The sequence below is a fragment of the Mirounga angustirostris genome, unplaced genomic scaffold, assembly GCF_029215605.1.
Source record: "Mirounga angustirostris isolate CCGP_5_RB_7025 unplaced genomic scaffold, mMirAng1.0.hap1 SCAF_5, whole genome shotgun sequence".
Lineage (NCBI taxonomy): Eukaryota > Metazoa > Chordata > Mammalia > Carnivora > Phocidae > Mirounga > Mirounga angustirostris.
Window position 1 is genome coordinate 6,468,683 of NW_026991713.1, and position 19,481 is coordinate 6,488,163.

At 53.4% G+C, this 19,481-nt stretch overlaps 1 protein-coding gene across 1 annotated transcript in view; it reads left to right on the forward strand.

The window, feature by feature from the left end:
• The window catches only part of LOC123843181 (NADH-cytochrome b5 reductase 3), a 28,109-nt gene extending 12,081 nt beyond the window's left edge, over positions 1-16,028 (forward strand). Inside the window, exons 3-9 of the mRNA XM_045872395.3 lie at positions 55-127; positions 488-594; positions 3,116-3,245; positions 3,710-3,793; positions 4,026-4,111; positions 9,044-9,143; positions 14,833-16,028. Of these exons, the coding sequence (XP_045728351.1) occupies positions 55-127; positions 488-594; positions 3,116-3,245; positions 3,710-3,793; positions 4,026-4,111; positions 9,044-9,143; positions 14,833-15,005 (753 nt within the window). The 3' untranslated portion in view covers positions 15,006-16,028. The remainder of the gene's footprint in view (positions 1-54; positions 128-487; positions 595-3,115; positions 3,246-3,709; positions 3,794-4,025; positions 4,112-9,043; positions 9,144-14,832) is intronic.
• The last annotated feature ends 3,453 nt before the right edge of the window (positions 16,029-19,481 follow it).

Genomic DNA, 19,481 nt, shown 5'->3' on the forward strand with positions numbered 1-19,481 from the left:
CAGCTCTGAGGGCTGGGGGCGGGGTGCCGCCCAACGGCTCGGGTCTCTTTGCAGCTGATCAGCCACGACACCCGGCGCTTCCGCTTCGCCCTGCCATCGCCCGAGCACATCCTGGGCCTCCCCGTCGGTGAGTGACGCCGGGGGCTGGGTCAGAGAGTGGGAGCTTTACACTTGAACTAGGGAGAGTGGGGAAGGCTTCAAGGTGACAGCCACACTGGGCCTCCAAAGATGAGTGTCCGAAAGAGAGGGGAAATCCCCGCTGTCCCCGGCAGTGTCCCCGGCAGGAGCAGAGGCGTGGCAGCAGGAGGCTGGGGCGTGATGGGAATCCCCGGGGGGTGGGGGTGGGAAGGGGGCCCTGGAGCCCAGGCCAGGCTGGCCTCTGAGGACAGGGCGGAGCACGGGGCGATGGCTGACTCAACCCAGCACAGCCTGCAGAAGGTAGTCCGTGGCCCCTTCGGGACCGGCATCACCCCTCCTCATCCTGCAGGCCAGCACATCTACCTCTCAGCTCGGATCGATGGAAACCTGGTCATTCGGCCCTACACGCCCGTCTCCAGCGATGACGACAAGGGCTTTGTGGACCTGGTCATCAAGGTGAGGTCTTGGGGCCGCGGCCGTGTGGGGGCAGGAGGGACCACATCCCTTGTACTCTGGTCTCTGAAGGCCCAGTGCTCCCTCGTGCCTGGCTTCTGAATGAATAGCAAACTGGAGTTTCCCAGCCCAAGCCAAATGTGGGGGCTTGGCAGAGGGCAGGATCTAAGGACAGATCGTCTGCAGGAGAGAAACCAGGAAGGTTGACCAGCTCGTGCAGAGCTCACTTGCCTGCTCTTGGACGGGCAGAGCCTAGGGCACTGGGTGTCCGGTTGTGGCCCCAGGGGGCCTGCCCCACCACACTCAGTCACACGGGCTCGGTGACCAGCCGGTCCTTTCCTGAGCACGTTTCCCTAAGAAACAGTCTAAAGCCCCCTCAAGAGTGGTGTGAGGAGCTCAGGTCGTTGTCTGGGAAGCTGAGATCCATCATGGGTGAGGGGTGGGTACACGCTGTGGAAGAGATGAAGCCATTAGATCAGAGACGCCCAGACAGCCGGCAAGGATCTTAAGAATCATCACGTTGAGGGGCACCCAGGTGGCTCAGTTGGTTAAGTGTCCGACTCTTGATTTTGGCTCAGGTCACGATTTCAGGGTTGTGAGATCGAGCCCCGTGGAGTCTGCTTGAAATTCTCTCTCCCTCTGCCCCTCCCCCCTACTTGCGCACTGTGCTCTCTCTCTCTCTCTCTAAAAAAAAAGTCATCACATCAAGTGGAAAGAGAAATGACAACCATAGCACAGTATACTTTTGTGAAAATTAGAAGCACAAGCTTTACAGAACGATCCATGTACTCAGATTACACGTCCAACAAATGCAAACCAGCCCAGGCCAGTGGAGGTGGGGTGTGGAGACCCTCCCAGGAAAGGCCCAAACCCCCATGGCCACCCTGGCTCAGCACTCCTGGGGGCCAGGCTTACTGTCCTAACTCCACTGTGTGGGCCCCCTCACTGGGCCCCTCGTGGGCGGAAGGACAGAGGCAGAGGCCCCTGTGGGCCGCAGCTGAGGCCCTGGGTCTCACAGTGTCCTGGGGTGGCGCCAGGTCTGTGAGGACAGGAAAGGAGCTCGGTCTGGGTCCCTCCTTAGCTTAGTGTCATTTAGATTGTACTGGGTGCCCAGGCCCAGGCTCGGGAGCCTGTCTTTGCCTGGAGAGTGGATACCCTTGCTCCAGGGGAGAAGCACATGAGACTGAGCACCAGGAATGGCACAGAGTGGGGCAGGTGGGGTGATGGGAGCTGCTCCCCTGGGCAGGTAACAGAGGGCCAAGACGTGGAGGCCGAGGAGGCGTTGACCAGACGGAGAGGAAGGAGAAGGACCTTCCCGGTGCAAAGGCCCTGAAGTCAGAAGTAGGCTTAAAGACTGATGCAGCCTGGGGCACCTGGGTAGCTCAGTCGTTAAGCATCTGCCTTCGGCTCAGGTCATGATCCCAGGGTCCTGGCGTCAAACCCCGCATCGGGCTCCCTGCTCAGCGGGAAGCCTGCTTCTCCCTCTCCCACTCCCCCTGCTTGTGCTCTCTCTCTCGCTGTCTCTCTCTGTCAAATAAATAAATAAAATCTTTAAAAAAAAAAAAAAAGACTGATGCAGCCAAAGGGCAGGGGCTTCAGAGGACTAGGGGGGATAGGGAGGCAGTAAGGTTTAGGGCTTTGTCCAGAAGGAAAGGGAATGTGTCGAGGGTTGGAGCATCTGTTCTTGTTGGAATCACTCTAGCCGGATGTGGAGAAGGTGTTGGGGGTGGGGCTGGGATCCAAGTAGAGGATGGGAAACTCAGGAAGACCAGGCCCCTTCTGGCTCAGAGACCTTGCTCCCTGCTCCCCACTAGCCCTGGACAAAGGTCAGAGTCCTGGCCTGCACATGGCTCTGGCTGCCTCTCCCTGTCCTTGCGCTTCCCCCATGCTGACACCCCCCTGTGCTGTGTTCTCCCCGAGGCCCAGGCCTTTTGGGCTGCCTGTCTCCCTCCCCAGCCGCCCCTCCCTGCCCGTCACTGCTGCTGGCCCTCCCCCCCCCAGCCCAGCACCCTCAGCCCTGGGCAGGGTGAGCTGCATGCCCTCAGGCTCCCCGTCTCTGTCTTGTAGCACTTTTCTCTCAAAGGGGAAGTCTCACAGGGCACAGGGAGGGAAGTTGTTCCAGAAACGCTGTTTTTATGACAGCACAGAATGGAAAAAACCAAACATGCACAAGAGGGAGCTAAGCCCACTTCCCGGAGCCTTTTCTGTGCTGACAGCGTGGGAATCTCCCACCGGGAGGGGACACACAGACCGTTCTTGGCCGAACGTTAATACATTAAGCCCTCGAGTTGGGAGCCTTGTTCACCAGGCTGACGCTTTGTTCAGAGGGAATGTTAGGGAAAAGCAGACTCCTGGGGGGCTGGCATGCAGATGGGTGAGTTTAGATGGGTGGACAGGGCCTTACGTGAGAGAGCCACGCACAGGCCGCAGAGAACCCTGGAAGAGGCGCTCCCTTCCCTCTGTGGCCCAGAGCTCAGCCCGGTAACCCTGGGAACGGGGCCTGAGGACTGGGTATGTCTTGCAGGTTTACTTCAAAGACACCCATCCCAAGTTCCCTGCTGGAGGAAAGATGTCCCAGTACCTGGAAAGCCTGAAGATTGGAGACACCATTGAGTTCCGGGGCCCGAACGGGCTGCTGGTCTACCAGGGCAAAGGTGATTTTGGGTTGGAGTGCCTGGAGGCCCCGGTGGGCACAGTGCATGCTGGGTCTGCTGCTGCCTGGGTGGGTGGCCCTTGTTGGGCAGCCGGTCTCCTCTCTGGGGCCTCCGTTTCCCCAGCTGTATAGGAGGGAAGTTGGCCAGCACAGGGGTTGCAGACTGGCTGCCCACAGACCGGCTTTGTTTGACTGAAACCAGACAAGTGAAAGCATCGAGCCAGAGCATCTCTGGCTCTCCAGCCTCACCACTGCCCCCCACACTGTCTGTGGTGGGAATGAAGGGCCCATCTTCCTGCTCCTCTCTGCTGGCTTTGTCACTCTCTCATCCTGTCTTACCCCCAATGGTGGCTGCCCGCACCTCAGACCCCCGAAGCGGGGGCCGGTGCTCCAGCCCATCTAGCCCCAAGCTTGGCATGTTTGAGAGCTGGGGTCTCCCCATCTCCTCCCTGCTCTTCTCCGCAGGAAAGTTTGCCATCCGTCCAGACAAGAAGTCCAACCCCGTCATCAAGATGGTGAAGTCTGTCGGCATGATTGCAGGAGGGACCGGTACGTGGACTCTGAGCCCCTTGCTGAGCCTCGGCAGGCAGATGTCATGGGTGGGGGTCAAGGTCAGGGTCAGACCATGGGACGAGGCACAGATTAGAAGCAGTTGTGAGCTCCCCGAGGTCAGGAGCCCAGGCCCAGTTGTCCTGACACGCCACCCCCTGCCTGGGCCTGGGCCTGTGTGCACGAATACAGCAGGGGCTCACTCAGCGTGTGGGGGGCTGCTGTTTTGCAGGCATCACCCCGATGCTGCAGGTGATCCGCGCCATCATGAAAGACCCACATGACCCTACCGTGTGCCACCTCCTGTTTGCCAACCAGGTCAGTGGGTGATCCCGAGACGTGCAAACCGGGCTCCTGCAGAGAGGGGGTGCAGGGCCCTGCGAGGCACCGCTCAGGGGGTCTGTGCGGCTCCGTGGCTGAAATGTGAGGGTGCTCTGAGCGTCCTGGGCATGGGCAGCCTTCCTGCGGCTGGTGGGGGTCAGGCTTTTCAGTCTGGAGCCCAGTGTCTGACCCAAGTGGGGCTGCTTTGGGGGCCGAGGGGGTGAGGCACCTGGAGCACCCCCCACCCTGGGATTTGCTCCCTGGCTGCTTCCTCTGAACCTCAGCACTCGCCCCACAAACAGAGGTAGGAACCCGGCAGTGAAGTGGAAGAATGCCGGCCTGGGCTGGGGCTGGGGCTGGGGCTGGCCTGGAGCCAGAGGGGCCAATCCTTACAGAGGGGCCGAGAGCACAGCTGCAGGCCTGCCCTGAGCTGGGGGTCTCGGGGCCGGGTCTGGACCTGGTCTCTCTGACTCCCGAGTGCATGTCCTCCTCCCCACGCCTACCCTACCGCCTGTCTGCCCTGGCCTGTTGTGTGACCTTGGACAGACCACTTTCCCTCTCTGGGCTCTGCTCCCTCACTGTGGAATTAGCTGATGAAACAAGGTCACCCCAAGGGTCTTTCTAGGTTTAGTGTTTTATGACTGAGTATGTGGATTTTGCAAAGTGACACCCCTTTGGGGGAAGGCCGAGGTGAGATACCCCTCCCCCAACAGCGCGGGGGCCGCACTCAGGCCTGCTGCGCCTCTAGATACGGTTCAGGTCAGCTTGTCCCAGGGCCCCTCTGGCCCAGGCTCTGTCCCGTCCATCTGTAAGGTCCTTGGACTCCCACAACTACAGGATACTGCCCTGGAGCCAACGGAGGTGGCTTTGATGAGGCCCCGGGGTGGGTGGGAAGAGCCAGTAATTCCAAGCTGATGGGGGTGGGGTGGGGTGGGGGATGGCGGTTCCACTCGGTGCTGCTGGGCTAGTCTCTGGAGGCTGTCACTCTTTTTTTTAAAGATTTTATTTATTTATTTATTTGAGAGAGAGAGAGAGACAGCATGAGAGGGGATAGGGTCAGAGGGAGAAGCAGGCTCCCTGCCGAGCCGGGAGCCTGATGCGGGACTCGATCCCGGGACTCCAGGATCATGACCTGAGCCGAAGGCAGTCGCCCAACCAACTGAGCCACCCAGGCGCCCCGGAGGCTGTCACTCTTGTGTTGCCTGTACAGGGCATCCTCAGGCCTGTTGGCTCACTAGCCAGGGTGGTGGAATTGCTCACTTTATAGCTCTGAGCTCAGATACCCAGAGAGGTGCTTGACCGACCAGGCTCACAGGAAGTAGTGGGACCAGGACTTGAGCCAGAGCGTATTTTATGAAAAATAACTATTTTAGAAAATGTCGTCCCGTTTTATATGTTTGCAAACCTTTTTTTTTTTTTTAAAGATTTTATTTATTTATTTGAGAGAGAATGAGTGACAGAGAGCATGAGAGGGAAGAGGGCAGAGGGAGAAGCAGACTCCCTGCCGAGCAGGGAGCCCGATGCGGGACTCGATCCCAGGACTCCAGGATCATGACCTGAGCCGAAGGCAGTCGCTTAACCAACTGAGCCACCCAGGCGCCCCCTGTTTGCAAACCTTTCTAATGTCTGGCTTATTAGAAGCAGCTGGATTCCATACCTGTTTTTGCATTCGGTTGGGGCAGTGTGGCAAGTTACATAGCCTTTGGAAGTTGCAGTGTGCCCCCGTGGTGGCAGGAGAGTGGAAAAAAAGCAGAGAAGGTGTTAGTATTATGTGAGGACAAAGTGTCCGTGCACAACCAAGAAAGTTTTGAGAAGAAAGAATAAGAAGGAGGAATCCAGCCCGCTGGAGGGTGCTACTAAAGCATCAGTGTTGGGAACAGTGGTTCCTGAACCACATGTGACAGCCGGGCTTACTGGACTTAAAGCATTTCTGGTAACATAATGGAAAGTCTAGACTGTGCTGGAACATGCTAGAACATGTGCTGTTTATATTTAAGTTAATGAGGATTAACTAAAATTTACAACTTACTTTCCCGGTTTTACTAGCCGCGTTTTATGGGTTCTGTAGCCACCTGTGGCTCGTGGTTACTGTCTGGGATAAGAGATCTAGAACATTCCCATCCCCATCATTGCAGAAAGTTCCGCTGAGCAGCACTGGCCTAGAAACAGGCCCAAGTATATCCAAGGCTTTGCAGGTGGCATTTCAACCCGAGGAGAGGGACGAAAAGAGTGTCGGCTTAGTTGCTATGAATTTGGAAAATGTGGAGTAGATCCCTACTTTAACCTTCCAGTAAAATGAGGTTTAGGTTAAAAATATACATGTAGAGGGGCACCTGGGTGGCTCAGTTGGTTGGGCCTTCAGCTCAGGTCATGATCCCAGGGTCCTGGGATCGAGCCCCACATCGGGCTTCTGGCTCGGCGGGAGCCTGCTTCCCCCTTTCCCACTCCCCCTGCTTGTGTTTCCTCTCTCACTGTGTCTCTCTCTGTCAAATAAATAAAAATCTTTATACGTAGAAAAGTGAAGCTTTAGAGGGGCTAGGTGAGCATTTTTATGAGTACTGAATGAATGAATGAGGATGGGCAGTGTAAGCAAGACATGAAAGGAGAGCCCATTGGCTTACAAATGAGAAAACCTTATAAATAAGATTGATAAATAACTCCGGGAAAAATCCGTACCTCATCACCAATATAGAAAGAGTCTTTTCAAACTAGTAAGATACAACTAGAGCCAGTGACAAACTTACCTTTTTTTTTTAAGTAATGAAAAATACAGGCACCTGGCTGGCTCATTGGGAAGAGCACGCAACTCTTGATCTCGGGGTCATGGGTTCGAGCTCCACATTGGGCATAGAGATTACTTAAAAAAAAAAAAAGAATGAATGAATAAACTTTAAAGTAAATACATAAGTAAATAAAACATGAGCTTTACTTTCCATCCATCTGATTGGCCAAGACTAAATGGTTATTACCCAGGGCCGGCAAAGGCGTAGGAAGAGGGACGGTGTTGGGCGCCCTGCTGGTGTGTGAATGACTGAAACCCACGTGTATCGAATGCCTTACCCGTGTGGAGTTTTCTGCCCCGAACTCCACTTTCTGAGATTTATCTAAGGAATTGGTAGGGCAGTGAGGATGGGCAGAGAGACATTGTTTATGAAGGAGGATGTTCAAAACGATTTAAATGCCCTTCAGTGGAGAAGAGGTGGTCCCTCTGTCCGGCGCAAGCTGGGCAGCTGGTAAGGGAAGCGCAGGCACTCAGAGGCTGATGACACATGGAGGGTCTGTGACATGTTCTTACCTTGGAAGAGCAGGTGACAAGGTGGCATGCGTCCTCTGATCCCATTTTTGTTAAAAAGAAAGTATACGTACTTATTAGAAAGCGAAGCCTAAAAGACATACAAAAAATCCTAACACTTGTTATCTCTGAAGACTATCGGGATTTTTCTTTACTTCCATATTTTAGCATTTTTTACACAGAGCTTGTCCAGCCTGAGCCCTGGCCCTGTCCTCACTCGATCAGGGCAGGAGGGGCCCACTGCCCCCCTGAGAAATGGGAGAAACGAGGGGCACCTGGGCAGCTCAGTCGATGAAGTGTCTGACTCTTGATTTCAGCTCTGGTCTTGATCTTGGGGTTGCGAGTTCAAGCCCTGCATTGGGCTTCACGCTGGGCATGGAGCCTACTTCAAAAAAGAAAAGAAAAGAAAAGAAATGGAAGAAACAATCAACATCCTCCTCCCTGGGACCTGCAGAGACTCATGCCTCCTGCCTGCAGCCCATTTCCTGGAGGGGAATACTGAGAAACCAGACCTTCAGGGTCCTTGTGAGAATAAGTGCACCTTGAGCTGGGTCAGTCCCTCCTGTCAGCAAGACCCCCTCCATGCAGTGGTTACTCAGGAAATATTAATTGCTGTGGCTTCGAATCATCCGTCCTTTCCTGCTCAGTCCCTGCTGTGAATAGCCCCCCAGTAGCCCCTTTCGCTGAGCATGTCGAGGTGCCATTGGCCCTGTGGGAGCAGAGAAAATGCATCCCCACCTCTCCCAGGTCTGCCTCCCTGGGGAGGGCCATGCTGCCCCAGCTCAGGGGCTCAGTAGTGGTTTGTGAGTAGGTGATCCCTTCTGGTTGACAGAGCCCTTTGGCCCCCAGTTTATAACAGTCCCATGAAGTCAGTCACGCCGCCCACTGGCTCGAGGAGCCCCTTCTATCTGGGAGTGACCTGGAGACTCGTGAGGCAGAGAGGCCTGTGGTCAGAGGGGTCATGTGAGGAGCAGGTCGCTGATGCCCCTGGGGAGTCTGGGAAGGCTTCCTGGAGGACGTGACACCAAGCTGAAGGACTGGCCACATGGTGCCAACTGGATGAAGCCGGTGGGAGCAGAGAGTGGGGAGCTGTAGGCCACAGCGTAGGTGAGACTGTGGAAGGAGCAGGTGTGATTTGGGGACTAGTTGTCTGCATTTCCCGATTTAAGGATGTGCAACCCAAGATACCAGAACGTAAGGAGGCTTATCTGAGGGATGGGGCACCTGTCACCAGAACCAACTGCTATTTTAAGTGGGACAGGCACTGCGCAGGTTTTGGCCTGTTTGCTTCGGTCTTTCCTTGTTCTGTAGTTGACTGCACCTGTGTTCAGCTCTTCGCTTCCTCCACCCCATTGTGTGGGGGCACGTGTCCCCACAGCGGTAGAAACCATCTGCAAACGCCATTTGTAATGAACGTCATCCGCAGCTTCGAGCCGCGCCTGGGGCGAGATGGGCAGAACGGGGCGCACGTTTCTGGGAGTCTGGGTTAGCTCCGCCGGGCTGCTGTCCTGCAAGCTTTGCCAAGTGTGTGGCCCACGGTGGGCGGGATGATGAGCCATTTGGGCGACGAGTGTCTCCAAGGGCAGTCCCTCCTGACCTCCGGGCCCTGCGTCCTCCCCTTCCCCCTCCCCCCCCAGACTGAGAAGGACATCCTGCTGCGGCCCGAGCTGGAGGAACTGAGGAACGAACATTCTGCTCGCTTCAAGCTCTGGTACACTGTGGACAAGGCCCCTGAAGGTGAGACAGAAGCGCTGGGTGGGCTGGGCTGGGTGAGGGTGCTGGGCCTTCGACTCGCTTGGTCTCCGATGGTGCTCAGGGTGGTTCTGGGAGAGGGAGGTGGTGTGACCCCACCTCACAGATGAAGGAGGGGTCAGAGAGGGGAACCCCCAGCTAGAAAACAGCAGAGCCGAGGCTTGAACTCCCATCCTCCTCCAGAGCCCAAGGCCTTCCGCCCTTGCTGGACAAAGCAAGCTGGCCTTCTGCCCTTGGTGGGGGGGCTCACTCTGGGGCAGGTCAGCAGGGTCACTGCAGGGGTGGGGGGCAACTGCGCCCCCTGTGCGGTTTGTACCCTGTAAGGCATGTTACACCGCTTTCTCCCTGGGCCTTGGGGGCTGGGCTGACCTACAGTGACCCTCCTTCTGCCCATGCCAAGGTCACGTAGGAGCGGCAAGTGAGGGCTGCCTGCGAAGCCTGAAACAAGGCTGCCCTCGGGAGTTGAATTCTGCTTCACTCTCCTGCTGTAGGTAGAGATGTGGGTACAAGAAATATCTCCGTTTCTTCTTTGCTGTGAGAAAAGCAGTAGCTCAGGCTTCTTGGTCTGCGACACTGACGATGTTTGGCCGAGTGGGGCAGTCCTTCTCTGTGGTGGCAGCCCTGTCGGTCAGGCCCTTCTACTTTTCAGGAGAAGCAGGGACCTGCATCTCCACAGGAAACTTCTAAATGTTGGAAGCGACATTTTCGAAGCACCCTTACGGGCCCCAGTGTGTGATCGGCCACCGTGCCCTGGCTTTGCCTCCCCCCTCCTCCTGGGGCCCACAGTTCCTCAGGGCTCAACCATGGTGTGGGGACACCCCCCCTCTGCTTCCCCTGGAACTGAGCAGATGGGCGCTGGGGATGGGCGCCCGTCTCATGAGCTGGGTCATCGGGACCCATCCCCGAGAGGAGCCGTCCTTCTACGGTAATCCAGCCGGGTCCTGGGCCTCCTGGCCAAGAGCTGTGTGTGGGCCTGGTTGGAGTGTGGACCTGACAGCAGTACCCCGAGATATGTTGCTGGCCGGCCAGCCTGGACCAGCCCATCGGAACCAGGCTCCTTGTCCACTCTGTTCCTGAAGCTGGCTTGGCCCCGTGAGCTGATGTTCTAGTGGGGGAAGATGAACAGGAAACAGGCTTATTAGCAAGTTAGAGAGTCAAGTAGCAGGTGGTTAGTGAGACCAGGGAGAAACAAAGCACAGTTGACCTTGGGCAACAGCAGGATTCGGGGCACTGACCCCCATGTGCAGTTGAAAATTCGCATAGAACTTTTGACTCCACAAAAACGTAAGCACTCATAGCCTACTGTTGACCAGAAGCCTTACCAAGAACACAAATCACCCATTAACACCTATTTTGTATGTCACACATGTGGTATTCTTACAATGAACTGGGCTAGAGAGAAGAAAGTGTTAACAAGAAAATCATAAGGAAAATATATTGACAGTAATGTACTGATGGCCAAAAATGCACATATGAGTGGACCCGTGCTGGTCGTCCCGTCCCCCCCCCCCCCCTCGCTGTTCACAGGCCAACTGTAGGGCCAGGCAGGGAGGTCTGGCAGGGCCACCGAGAAGGGGAGTTGCTCCTTTTCCTACAGTAAAGAAAGGAGTATTTCTTTTGTATCCCTGTCTCAATCAGGGGTGGGAAACCGGTGTTTCCTCCCTGCTGGTCTCATGGGAGGGTAGGCTGGTCCCTGTGGCCCGCGGAGGAGGGCCCGGCGCTGACCCCTGGTGGTGACACATGGCTCACCACTGGAGTGCTGCCTCCTGGGGACCCGTTCAAACAGCAGCCAGTTACCCGCCAAGGAGGACTTTGGGCTGGGTGGTCTAGCATCTCACACGTACGTTTATTATTACCCTGACCCACAGTTCAAGAGGAGTTGGGGTGTTGCTACAACGTTGGGTATAAACTGCAATCCTACGTGCTGAGAAAGGTCATGGTAGCAGGCGGGCTAGGCTAGTGTGGAAGTGAAGGATCGGGGAGTGGGGTGAGCTCACGTGGCAAGGACAGCTGCCCTGCGTTTCCCCACGAAGCCACCTTCAGTACCTGTATAAAGAAAAATACACTATCTAAACAAAATCCTGGTAAAATTGAGCTGTGTTCTGTACCTGCACATTTTACACACTAGCAAATATAGCTTAGTCCCGTGCAATTTCTTAAAAATAGACTTAAACCTCCTCCACCTATTTCTCCCTCTCCCCACCCCTGCCTCTGGCAACCAGCAATCTGTTCTCTATATCTATGAGCTTGGGGTTTTTTGGTTTTGTTGGGTTTTCTTTGTTTTTTTTTTTTTAAAGAGTCCACATATAAGTGAGCTCATACAGTATTTTGACTTTCTGTCTGACTCATTTCACTTAGCATAATGCCCCCGAGGCCCGTCCATGTTGTCACAAATGGCAAGATTTCATTCTTTTCTGTGGCTGAGTAATATTCCATTGTATTGAAGGGGTTCAGGACACTCCCCCCCCACCCCCCACCAAATGTGCCACTTTGGCATGTGGATTATCTTGAGCTAGAGGCACTTGAGACCCTGCTGAGCTCAAGAGAAACTTTGATCCCTTCCTTAACTATACAGAAGAATCTAAATTGGGGGTCTTTCCCAGAATAAGGGCTATTAACAGAGGTAAATTTTACCTGAGTGATCCATCTATCAGGTAGGGCAAACATCTAATTACCAAACATCTGCTCTTCTTATCACCCTGTGAAATGCATTCCTTCCCTCCGAAATCCCAGAGCCCTGCCCCCTTCTCCTTAGTTCAGAATGACACACAGACCTCATTTTGCCTGTCTTTGGAATGTCTGTGTCTGTGTGGATTCCCTGTATGTACACTCTTAAATTTGATTTTCTCCTATTAATCTCTCTCATGTCAATTTGGTTCTTAGCCCAGCTAGAAGGACCTTGAAGGGACAGGAATTCTTGCTCCCTGACAGTATTTATAACACACTTTCTTTACCCATGTATCCATTAATGGACATTTCCGCTGCTTCCCTATCTTGGCTGTTGTAAACAATGCAACAGTGAACATGGGGTGCAGAACTCTTTTTGAGTTAGTGTTTTCATTTTCTTCAGATAAATACCCAAAAGTGGGATTGCTGGATCGTAGTGTAATTCTATCTTTAATTTTTTGAGGCACCTCCATACTGTTTTCTTCAGTGGCTGCACCAGCTTGCATTCCCACCCACAGTGCATGAGGGTCCCTTTTTCTCCACATCCTCGCCAACACTTGTTGTTTCCTGTCTTCTGATGATGGCATTCTGACAGCTGTGAGGTGTGCACTTGAGCAGAATGTGTGTGTGCTTTTGGATGGAATGTTCTATAAATGTTTGTTAGGTCCATCTGGTCTAACGTGTTCCTTAAGGCCAATGTTTCCTTATTGCTTTTCTGTCTGGGTGACCTATCCATTGATAAAAGTGGGGTATTAAAATCCCTCCCTATTGGGGCACCTGGGTGGCTCAGTCAGTTAAGCATCCAACTCTTGGTTTCAGCTCAGGTCATGATCTCGAGGTCATGAGATCGAGCCCCATTTCGGGCACTATGCTCAGGGCAGAGTCTGCTTCAGATTCTCTCTCCCTCTCCCTCCTGCTCCCTTTCTCTCAAATAAATAATCTTTTTTAAAAATCCCTTACTATTATTGTGTTGCTATTTCTCCCTTTAGATCTGTTAGTATTGGCTTTATATAATTGGGTACTTCTATGTCGGGTGCATAAATATTGACCAGTGTTACATCCTTGTTGGATTGACCTCTTTACCTTTATGTAATGCCCATCTTTGTCTCTTATTTACTCTAGCTTTCTTTTCATTTCCATTTGCATAGAATATCTTTTTCCGTCCCTTCACTCTCAGTCTGCGTGTGTCCTTACAAACATCTGAAGTGAGTGTCTTGTAGGCAACATGTAGAAAGGTCTTATTTGTTTTCTTCTAATTCCAGTGTAGTTAACATACAGTGTTACACATTTTGGGTGTACAATAAGGTGATTCAACAATTCTATACATTACTTAGTGTTCATCATGATAGGTGTCCTCTTCATCCCCTCACCTATTTCACCCATCCCCCCATCCACCTCCCCTCTGATAACCATCTCTCTGTTCTTCACAGTTAAAGAGTCTGTTTTCTGGTTTGTCTGGGTTTTTTTTTTTTTTTCCTTTGTTTTGTTTCTTAAGTTCCATATGTGAGTGACATCATCTGGTATTTGTCTTTCTCTGACTGACTGACTTCACTTAGCCTTATATTCTCTAGATCCATCCATGTTGTTGCAAATGGCAAGATTTCATTATGGCTAATATTCCACTATATATACACACCACATCTTCTTTATCCGTTCATCAGTTGATGGACACTTGGGCTGCTTCCATTGTAAATAACGTGGCTATAAACATAGGGGTGCATGTATCCCTTTGAATTAGTGTTTTTGTATTCTGTGGGTAAATAGGGTAAATACCCAGTTGCGTGATTATTGGATCATAGTGTAATTCTATTTTTAATTTTTTGAGGCACCTCCATACTGTTTTCCACAGTGGCTGCACCAGTTTGCCTTCCCACCAACAGTGCACAAGGGTTCCATTTTCTCCACATCCTTGCCAACACCTCTTGTTTTTGTGGGGGTTTTTTTGTATTTTTTTATTTTTGTTTTTGTGTTTTTTATTTTAGCCACTGTGACAGGTGTGAGGTGATATCTCATTGTAGTTTTGATTTGTATTTCCTGCTGATGAGTGATGTGGAGCATCTTTTCATGTGTCTGTTGGCCATCTGGATGTCTCTGGAGAAATGTCTGTTCATGTCTCCTGCCCATTTTTTAATTGGACTGTTTGTTTTTTGGATGTTGAGTTGTATCAGTTCTTTATATATTTTGGATACTAATCCTTTATCTGATATGACATTTGTAAATATCTGCTCCCATTCCGTAGGTTGTCTTTTAGTTTTGTTGGTTGTTTCCTCTGCTGTGCAGAAGCTTTTTATTTTGATGTAGTCCCAATAGTTCATTTTTGCTTTGATTTCTCTTGCCTCTGGGGACCTATCTAGAAAAATGTCACTATGGCTGATGTTAGAGACATTACCGCCTGTGCTCTCTTCTAGTGTTTTTATAGTTTCAGGCCTCACATTTAGGTCCTTAACCCATTTTGAGGGTTTTGTGTGTGTGTGTATGGTGTACAAAAATGGTCTAGTTTCATCCTTTTGCATGTAGCAGTCTGGTTTCCCCAACACCATTTGTTGAAGAGACTGCCTTTTTCCCCATTGGATATTCTTGCCTCCTTTGTTGAAGATTAATTGACCATATAATCATGTGTTTATTTCTGGGCTTTCGATTCTGTTCCATGGATTTATGTGTCTGTTTTTGTGTCCATATAGACAGGTCTTGTTTTTTATCCACTCAGCCACTTTTGATTGGAGAATTTAGCCCATTTACACTTAAAGTAAATACTGATAGCTATGCACTATTGCCATTTTGTTAATTGCTTACCGGCTGTTTTGTTCTGGGCGAGCCAGGCTGGGGCAGGGGACCAGAGCAAGTGTTTGCTCTGGATCAGCCTTTTCATTCTTCAGTGTTTGTTGAAAGAAGGGAAAAACTCAAGGTACAGGAGTATAACGGTCAAGGGGAGGGGGCTTTGGGCAGGTGGGCAGTCGTTGGGCAGTCACACGGCCACACTTGGACTCACCTGGTCTTCCGCCCGCAGCCTGGGACTACAGCCAGGGCTTCGTAAATGAAGAGATGATCCGGGATCACCTCCCGCCTCCAGAGGAGGAGCCACTGATACTGATGTGTGGACCCCCGCCCATGATCCAGTACGCCTGCCTGCCTAACCTGGACCGCGTGGGCCACCCCAAGGAGCGCTGCTTCGCCTTCTGAGGGCCAGGCACTGGCTGCTCGCGCGCCCGCCCCACATACTCACCGTGCCCTGTCCACACCTCCCGCCACTGTTCTTTAACATCATTTCCTTCCCCCACATCTCCCACTGTGGCCCCGGGTTTAGCCTGGCCTGCCTGTGCTTGGCTGGCTATCCCGCTGGGCTGGCCCCCGAGGGACCCCTTTGGGAGCAGGGTTCTGTTACAGGTGGGCTGCCACCAGCCACCTTCTGGGCGGGTTCCTGTCTGGCCCTCATCGGTTCTTACCAGTGATGCTCGGCCCTGGCCCTGGCCCTCCCCTCCCTCCACGCCACCCACCCACACACTACTAGGCCAAGGCTGCAAGCGCCACGCTCCACCCACCCCTTCCAGGGCAGACGACGTCTGGAAATAAACACGAATGTACAGGTAGCCCAGAGCTGCAGGTGCCAGGGACCCCCCCCCCGCCCCCCCCAGGCACTGCCTCGGGACCCTCGCCTGCCACCCCTCACTACCTGCTCAGGGCCACAGCCTGGCCTCAGCACCTGACACTACATGACAGTAACACCAAAAAGTCCTCTTGGCAGGCGCCGTGGGGTAGAGAGTCTGTCCCCCACCCCAGGACCCAGGCAAGCCCAGCCAGCAGGGAGCTGGGCTCTCCCCTCTCCGGGCTGGAGTAGGAGGAGGAGGGGGCTGGCCGAGGGCTCCTCTGGTGGGCACACGGGCCCTCTGGAAGCCTCAGCATCTTCCCCAACACACCTGAGCATTCAGGCCAGTAGTCTGTCAGGCCGGCAGTCTGGTTGATCGCCTCGGGAGCCTGGGCCAGCAGCACTGATGGCCGAGCTGAGACATGTGTATTTCTTCCTCTGTCCCAGACCCGCCCCTCATGCTGCCTGCACCCCAGCAGAGGGGAGGTTTCGTCTGAGCAGCATTCTCCGTGATCTTGATGTTGCCTTTAGACAAGGGTGGGTTCGCCTCTTGCATATGGGCTTTTTCAGAATCATTTATGAGCAGAAAAAACATTGAAATAAAACTTTGCTATTACTAACCCTTCTGCAGTTCCCTGAGGCTCTGCGACTTGTGTCATTGGTGGGGGGCGGTGGGAGAGGAGACAGGAAGGGGCCCGGCACTTATTTCTAATGTGTGTTCGTGTTCGTCCTGTAAGGTTTGGACTGTACAGAAAGCCATGCACAGGAAAAAAATACTGGACATCCCGAGGAAACACCAATCGCTCTGATGAAACCACATGGCCCATCGGGGGGCTGCTGCTTTTCCCCTCATCAGATGGGCTTTCCCCTGGGGTCACACATTCTCCATAAGCCCACATGGATCATGATTTATTATGTAGCAAATCCCCTATCCTTGGACAGTTGGGCTGTTTCCCATTTGTGGACTTTGTAAATAACGGTGGCCTGCCTCACCCTCCTTTCAGATGATTTTTTTTTTTTTTTAAGTTGGCTCCACACCCAGTGTTGGGCTTGAACTCACAACTTGACATCGAGAGTCGCGTGCTCTACCGACTGAGCCAGCCAGGTGCCCCTCAGATGGTTTTTTTGAGGCTAGATTCCTGGAGACAGAAAGCCGGGCCAGGGCGTGTGGATGCTGGGAGTCCAGCCTTGAGACCCTCCTCTCGTGTCCAGCCCCCTCGTGCCCAGCCTTATTCACGCCATCTCGGCGGTGTGAAAAGCTCTGTCCAGTCCTGTTGTGCAACTCTGTATGTCCCATTGTTTTCCTTTTTGCTTTCCCCTCCGGCCAGCCCTGAAAAGCAGGGAGACATCATTAGCCTCAGTTTCTGCTGGAGGGACTGAGGCTCAGCAGTGAATGGCCTTCGGGTTGGAGGTGGGTCCTGAAGTAAGGCAGGCATCAGTCTTCCTGTGGAAGGCTGCAAGTGGGATCGCTAGCTCCCTCGTTCCTTCATGCACTGTTCCAAGTGCCAGGGACTCGGCTGCAGCTGCCCCAACACGCCCTCTCCTACTCCTGGGGTGCCGGTGAGAAAGATGTAAGCCAGACGGTGTCGTGAGTGAGATGGTAAATGCCAAGACAGAAATCAGGACACAAGGCAACGTGGGAGTGAGGACTGCTCTCTGAAGAGAACGAAGCTGGCCCTGCTGAGGTAGGTGTTCAAGGTGGTGGGAACTCAGCAAGTGCAGACGCCTTGCATTGGGAACAAGCCTGTGGAATTAACTTCCAGAAACAGATGGAAGGAAGCAGGTCGCTGAGGGGACGGTGGAAATGAGGCTGAAATGGAAGCACACTAGATGTGCTCTAGAGGGAGTGACTAGCAAGTGCAAAGGCCCTGGGGCAGAGACCTGCTGGATGTCTCCAGGAACATCGTGAAGGCCAGTGTGACTGGAGTGGAGGGGGGAAGAGGACAGGATGGGGGAGTGCGCAGGAAGGAATGCCAGAAGCCGAGCCTCAGGCCAGGGAGCCCCTTTCTCCTCTCTTCTCTTACCTTCTATTCTGGCCCAGGCCCACATCCTAGAGCAGGGCTGGGACTCCTCAGTGGGCAGGAAAGGGCTTGGCCTGGGAATTCCTCCTCCACACCTACTATGTGCAGGGGATTCTGCAGAGCACTGGGCTCACATTAGGTCTCATCCGGGTCCCCTTCTGGAGGATGAGAAAACAGGCCTGAGTGTCAGGCTTTGAATGTACACCTGCCTGAGCTCACAAGGGGCCGTCCCCAGGAGCTGAGAAGGGCATGGATTGGACCTGGTCCCTACCCTCTCTCCTAGTCTCATGACTTTCCACCCTCTCAGACCTGACACCCTTTTAAAATAACATTTATAACCGCCTCTTTAGTCTCCTGAAGTGGATTCACAGGTAATATCACCAGCCTACACATAGAATTTTTTTAAAAAATCGGGTCGCCGGGGGCCATGGTCACAGGGCCAAATGCAGCCGGACTCCCGGTCTCTACTGCGAGGGACGCGGTTTTCCCAAGCAGGGCACGATTCTTGGTCTCTTTCCAAACAGAGCAGGACCGGATACCTTCAGCTACGGCGCAGCTGCGTTCCTGGCAATTCCACGTTTGTTCACACTGGGCAAAAAGTCCGACGTGTCCATACAAGACACGCAGTGAAGCCCTGCCTGGGAGAACTGTAATGGGCCTCTTTCCTCCCGGAACGTCGGAATGCCGCAGGCGCAGGCGTCGGGAAGGCCCACGTCTCAGGATTGCCACACCCCAGTCCCCAACCTCCACATGACCGGATTCCGGATCCCTGTCCTTCAGATAACCAGACACCACCCTGCAAAACTCTACACCCTCCGAAATGCCCCCAGGGGAGGGCCACTCCGCCGACAGTTGATCTCAGTTAATGACCTTATTGAACTGGCTTTATAAAAATAACCTTTAAGTCACTTGATTACATTTCACTTAAGTCGTGCCGGGGCCTTAAATCCTGCGGGCCTCCGGCCCCTCCCTTGTTCCTCGGCACCTGCCCTCCGCAGTCCGGCAGGGGAGGGCGCTGAGCCCGACCTGGGCCCTCCCTTCCTCGTACCTGCTCCGCGCGGTCCTCCCCGCACTTCCTGGAAGGAAGAAAGGAAGGACGGAGGGAGGGGTTAGCGCCCCGTTTTACAGCTGAGAAGAGGAGGGCCAGCCAGCTCCCCATCGCGGCTGCGCAGGTGGGACCTGGCTTCCCGCCCTCTGTCTGTCCCGACCCCGGACCCGCTGGCTTGACCAGCTCTCGCCCACAGAGCTCCTGATGCCAGAGTTTTAATTAGGTGTTCTGTCAACAGGACATGAACTCCACTGGCATCACTGCACTTAGAGATTAATAATAATAATAACTCACAGAGTACAGTAATGCTCTTTGCTGTTCTAAAGACGTTGCGTAATATATATATGTATATACGTATATACATATATATATATGTAAATCGATCGATGCAACAAACATGTATTGAACATCTACCTCGTGCCAAGGTTAGTGCTGGGTCCCCGGGCTGCATCATAGAAAAGGCAACTCTACGTATGGAAGATTTTTACAATCAGCCTATTTAACCCTCGCGACGACCTGTCATTTGCCCCATTCTACAGATCGGGACGACCGAAGCGCAACGACGTGAGGCGATTTGCTCCTGAAAGTCATGCCGCCGAGAAGGGCGGCTCGTGGGACGTGACGCAGGCGGTCGTGCAGCTCTCGCCCGCGGAGCCGCAAGGTGAGCGCCTATTGCGTGCAGCCGGTCACAGGTATCCTTCTGCAATTCTTACCCACAAATAAGCGGCTGGCCTGACACTGTATAGAGTGAAGTTTCATACAACTGGGTAACGTGGTCGACCGAATGTTCACGAACCATACGGGGAAAAGGACTTTCACCCCCCGTAACTGGGGATGCGGCGAAAGCAGGTGCGAGCCCGATACAGAAGCGACGGACGCCATCCCTCCCCTAAAACCACAGGAATAACAAGCTCATTCAGGAAAAAAAAAAAAAAAAATCCCCTAAAATTATTTGCCAACTTCCGCCAGCCCGTCTACTCTTTCAGTGTTAAAGGGGGGAAGGA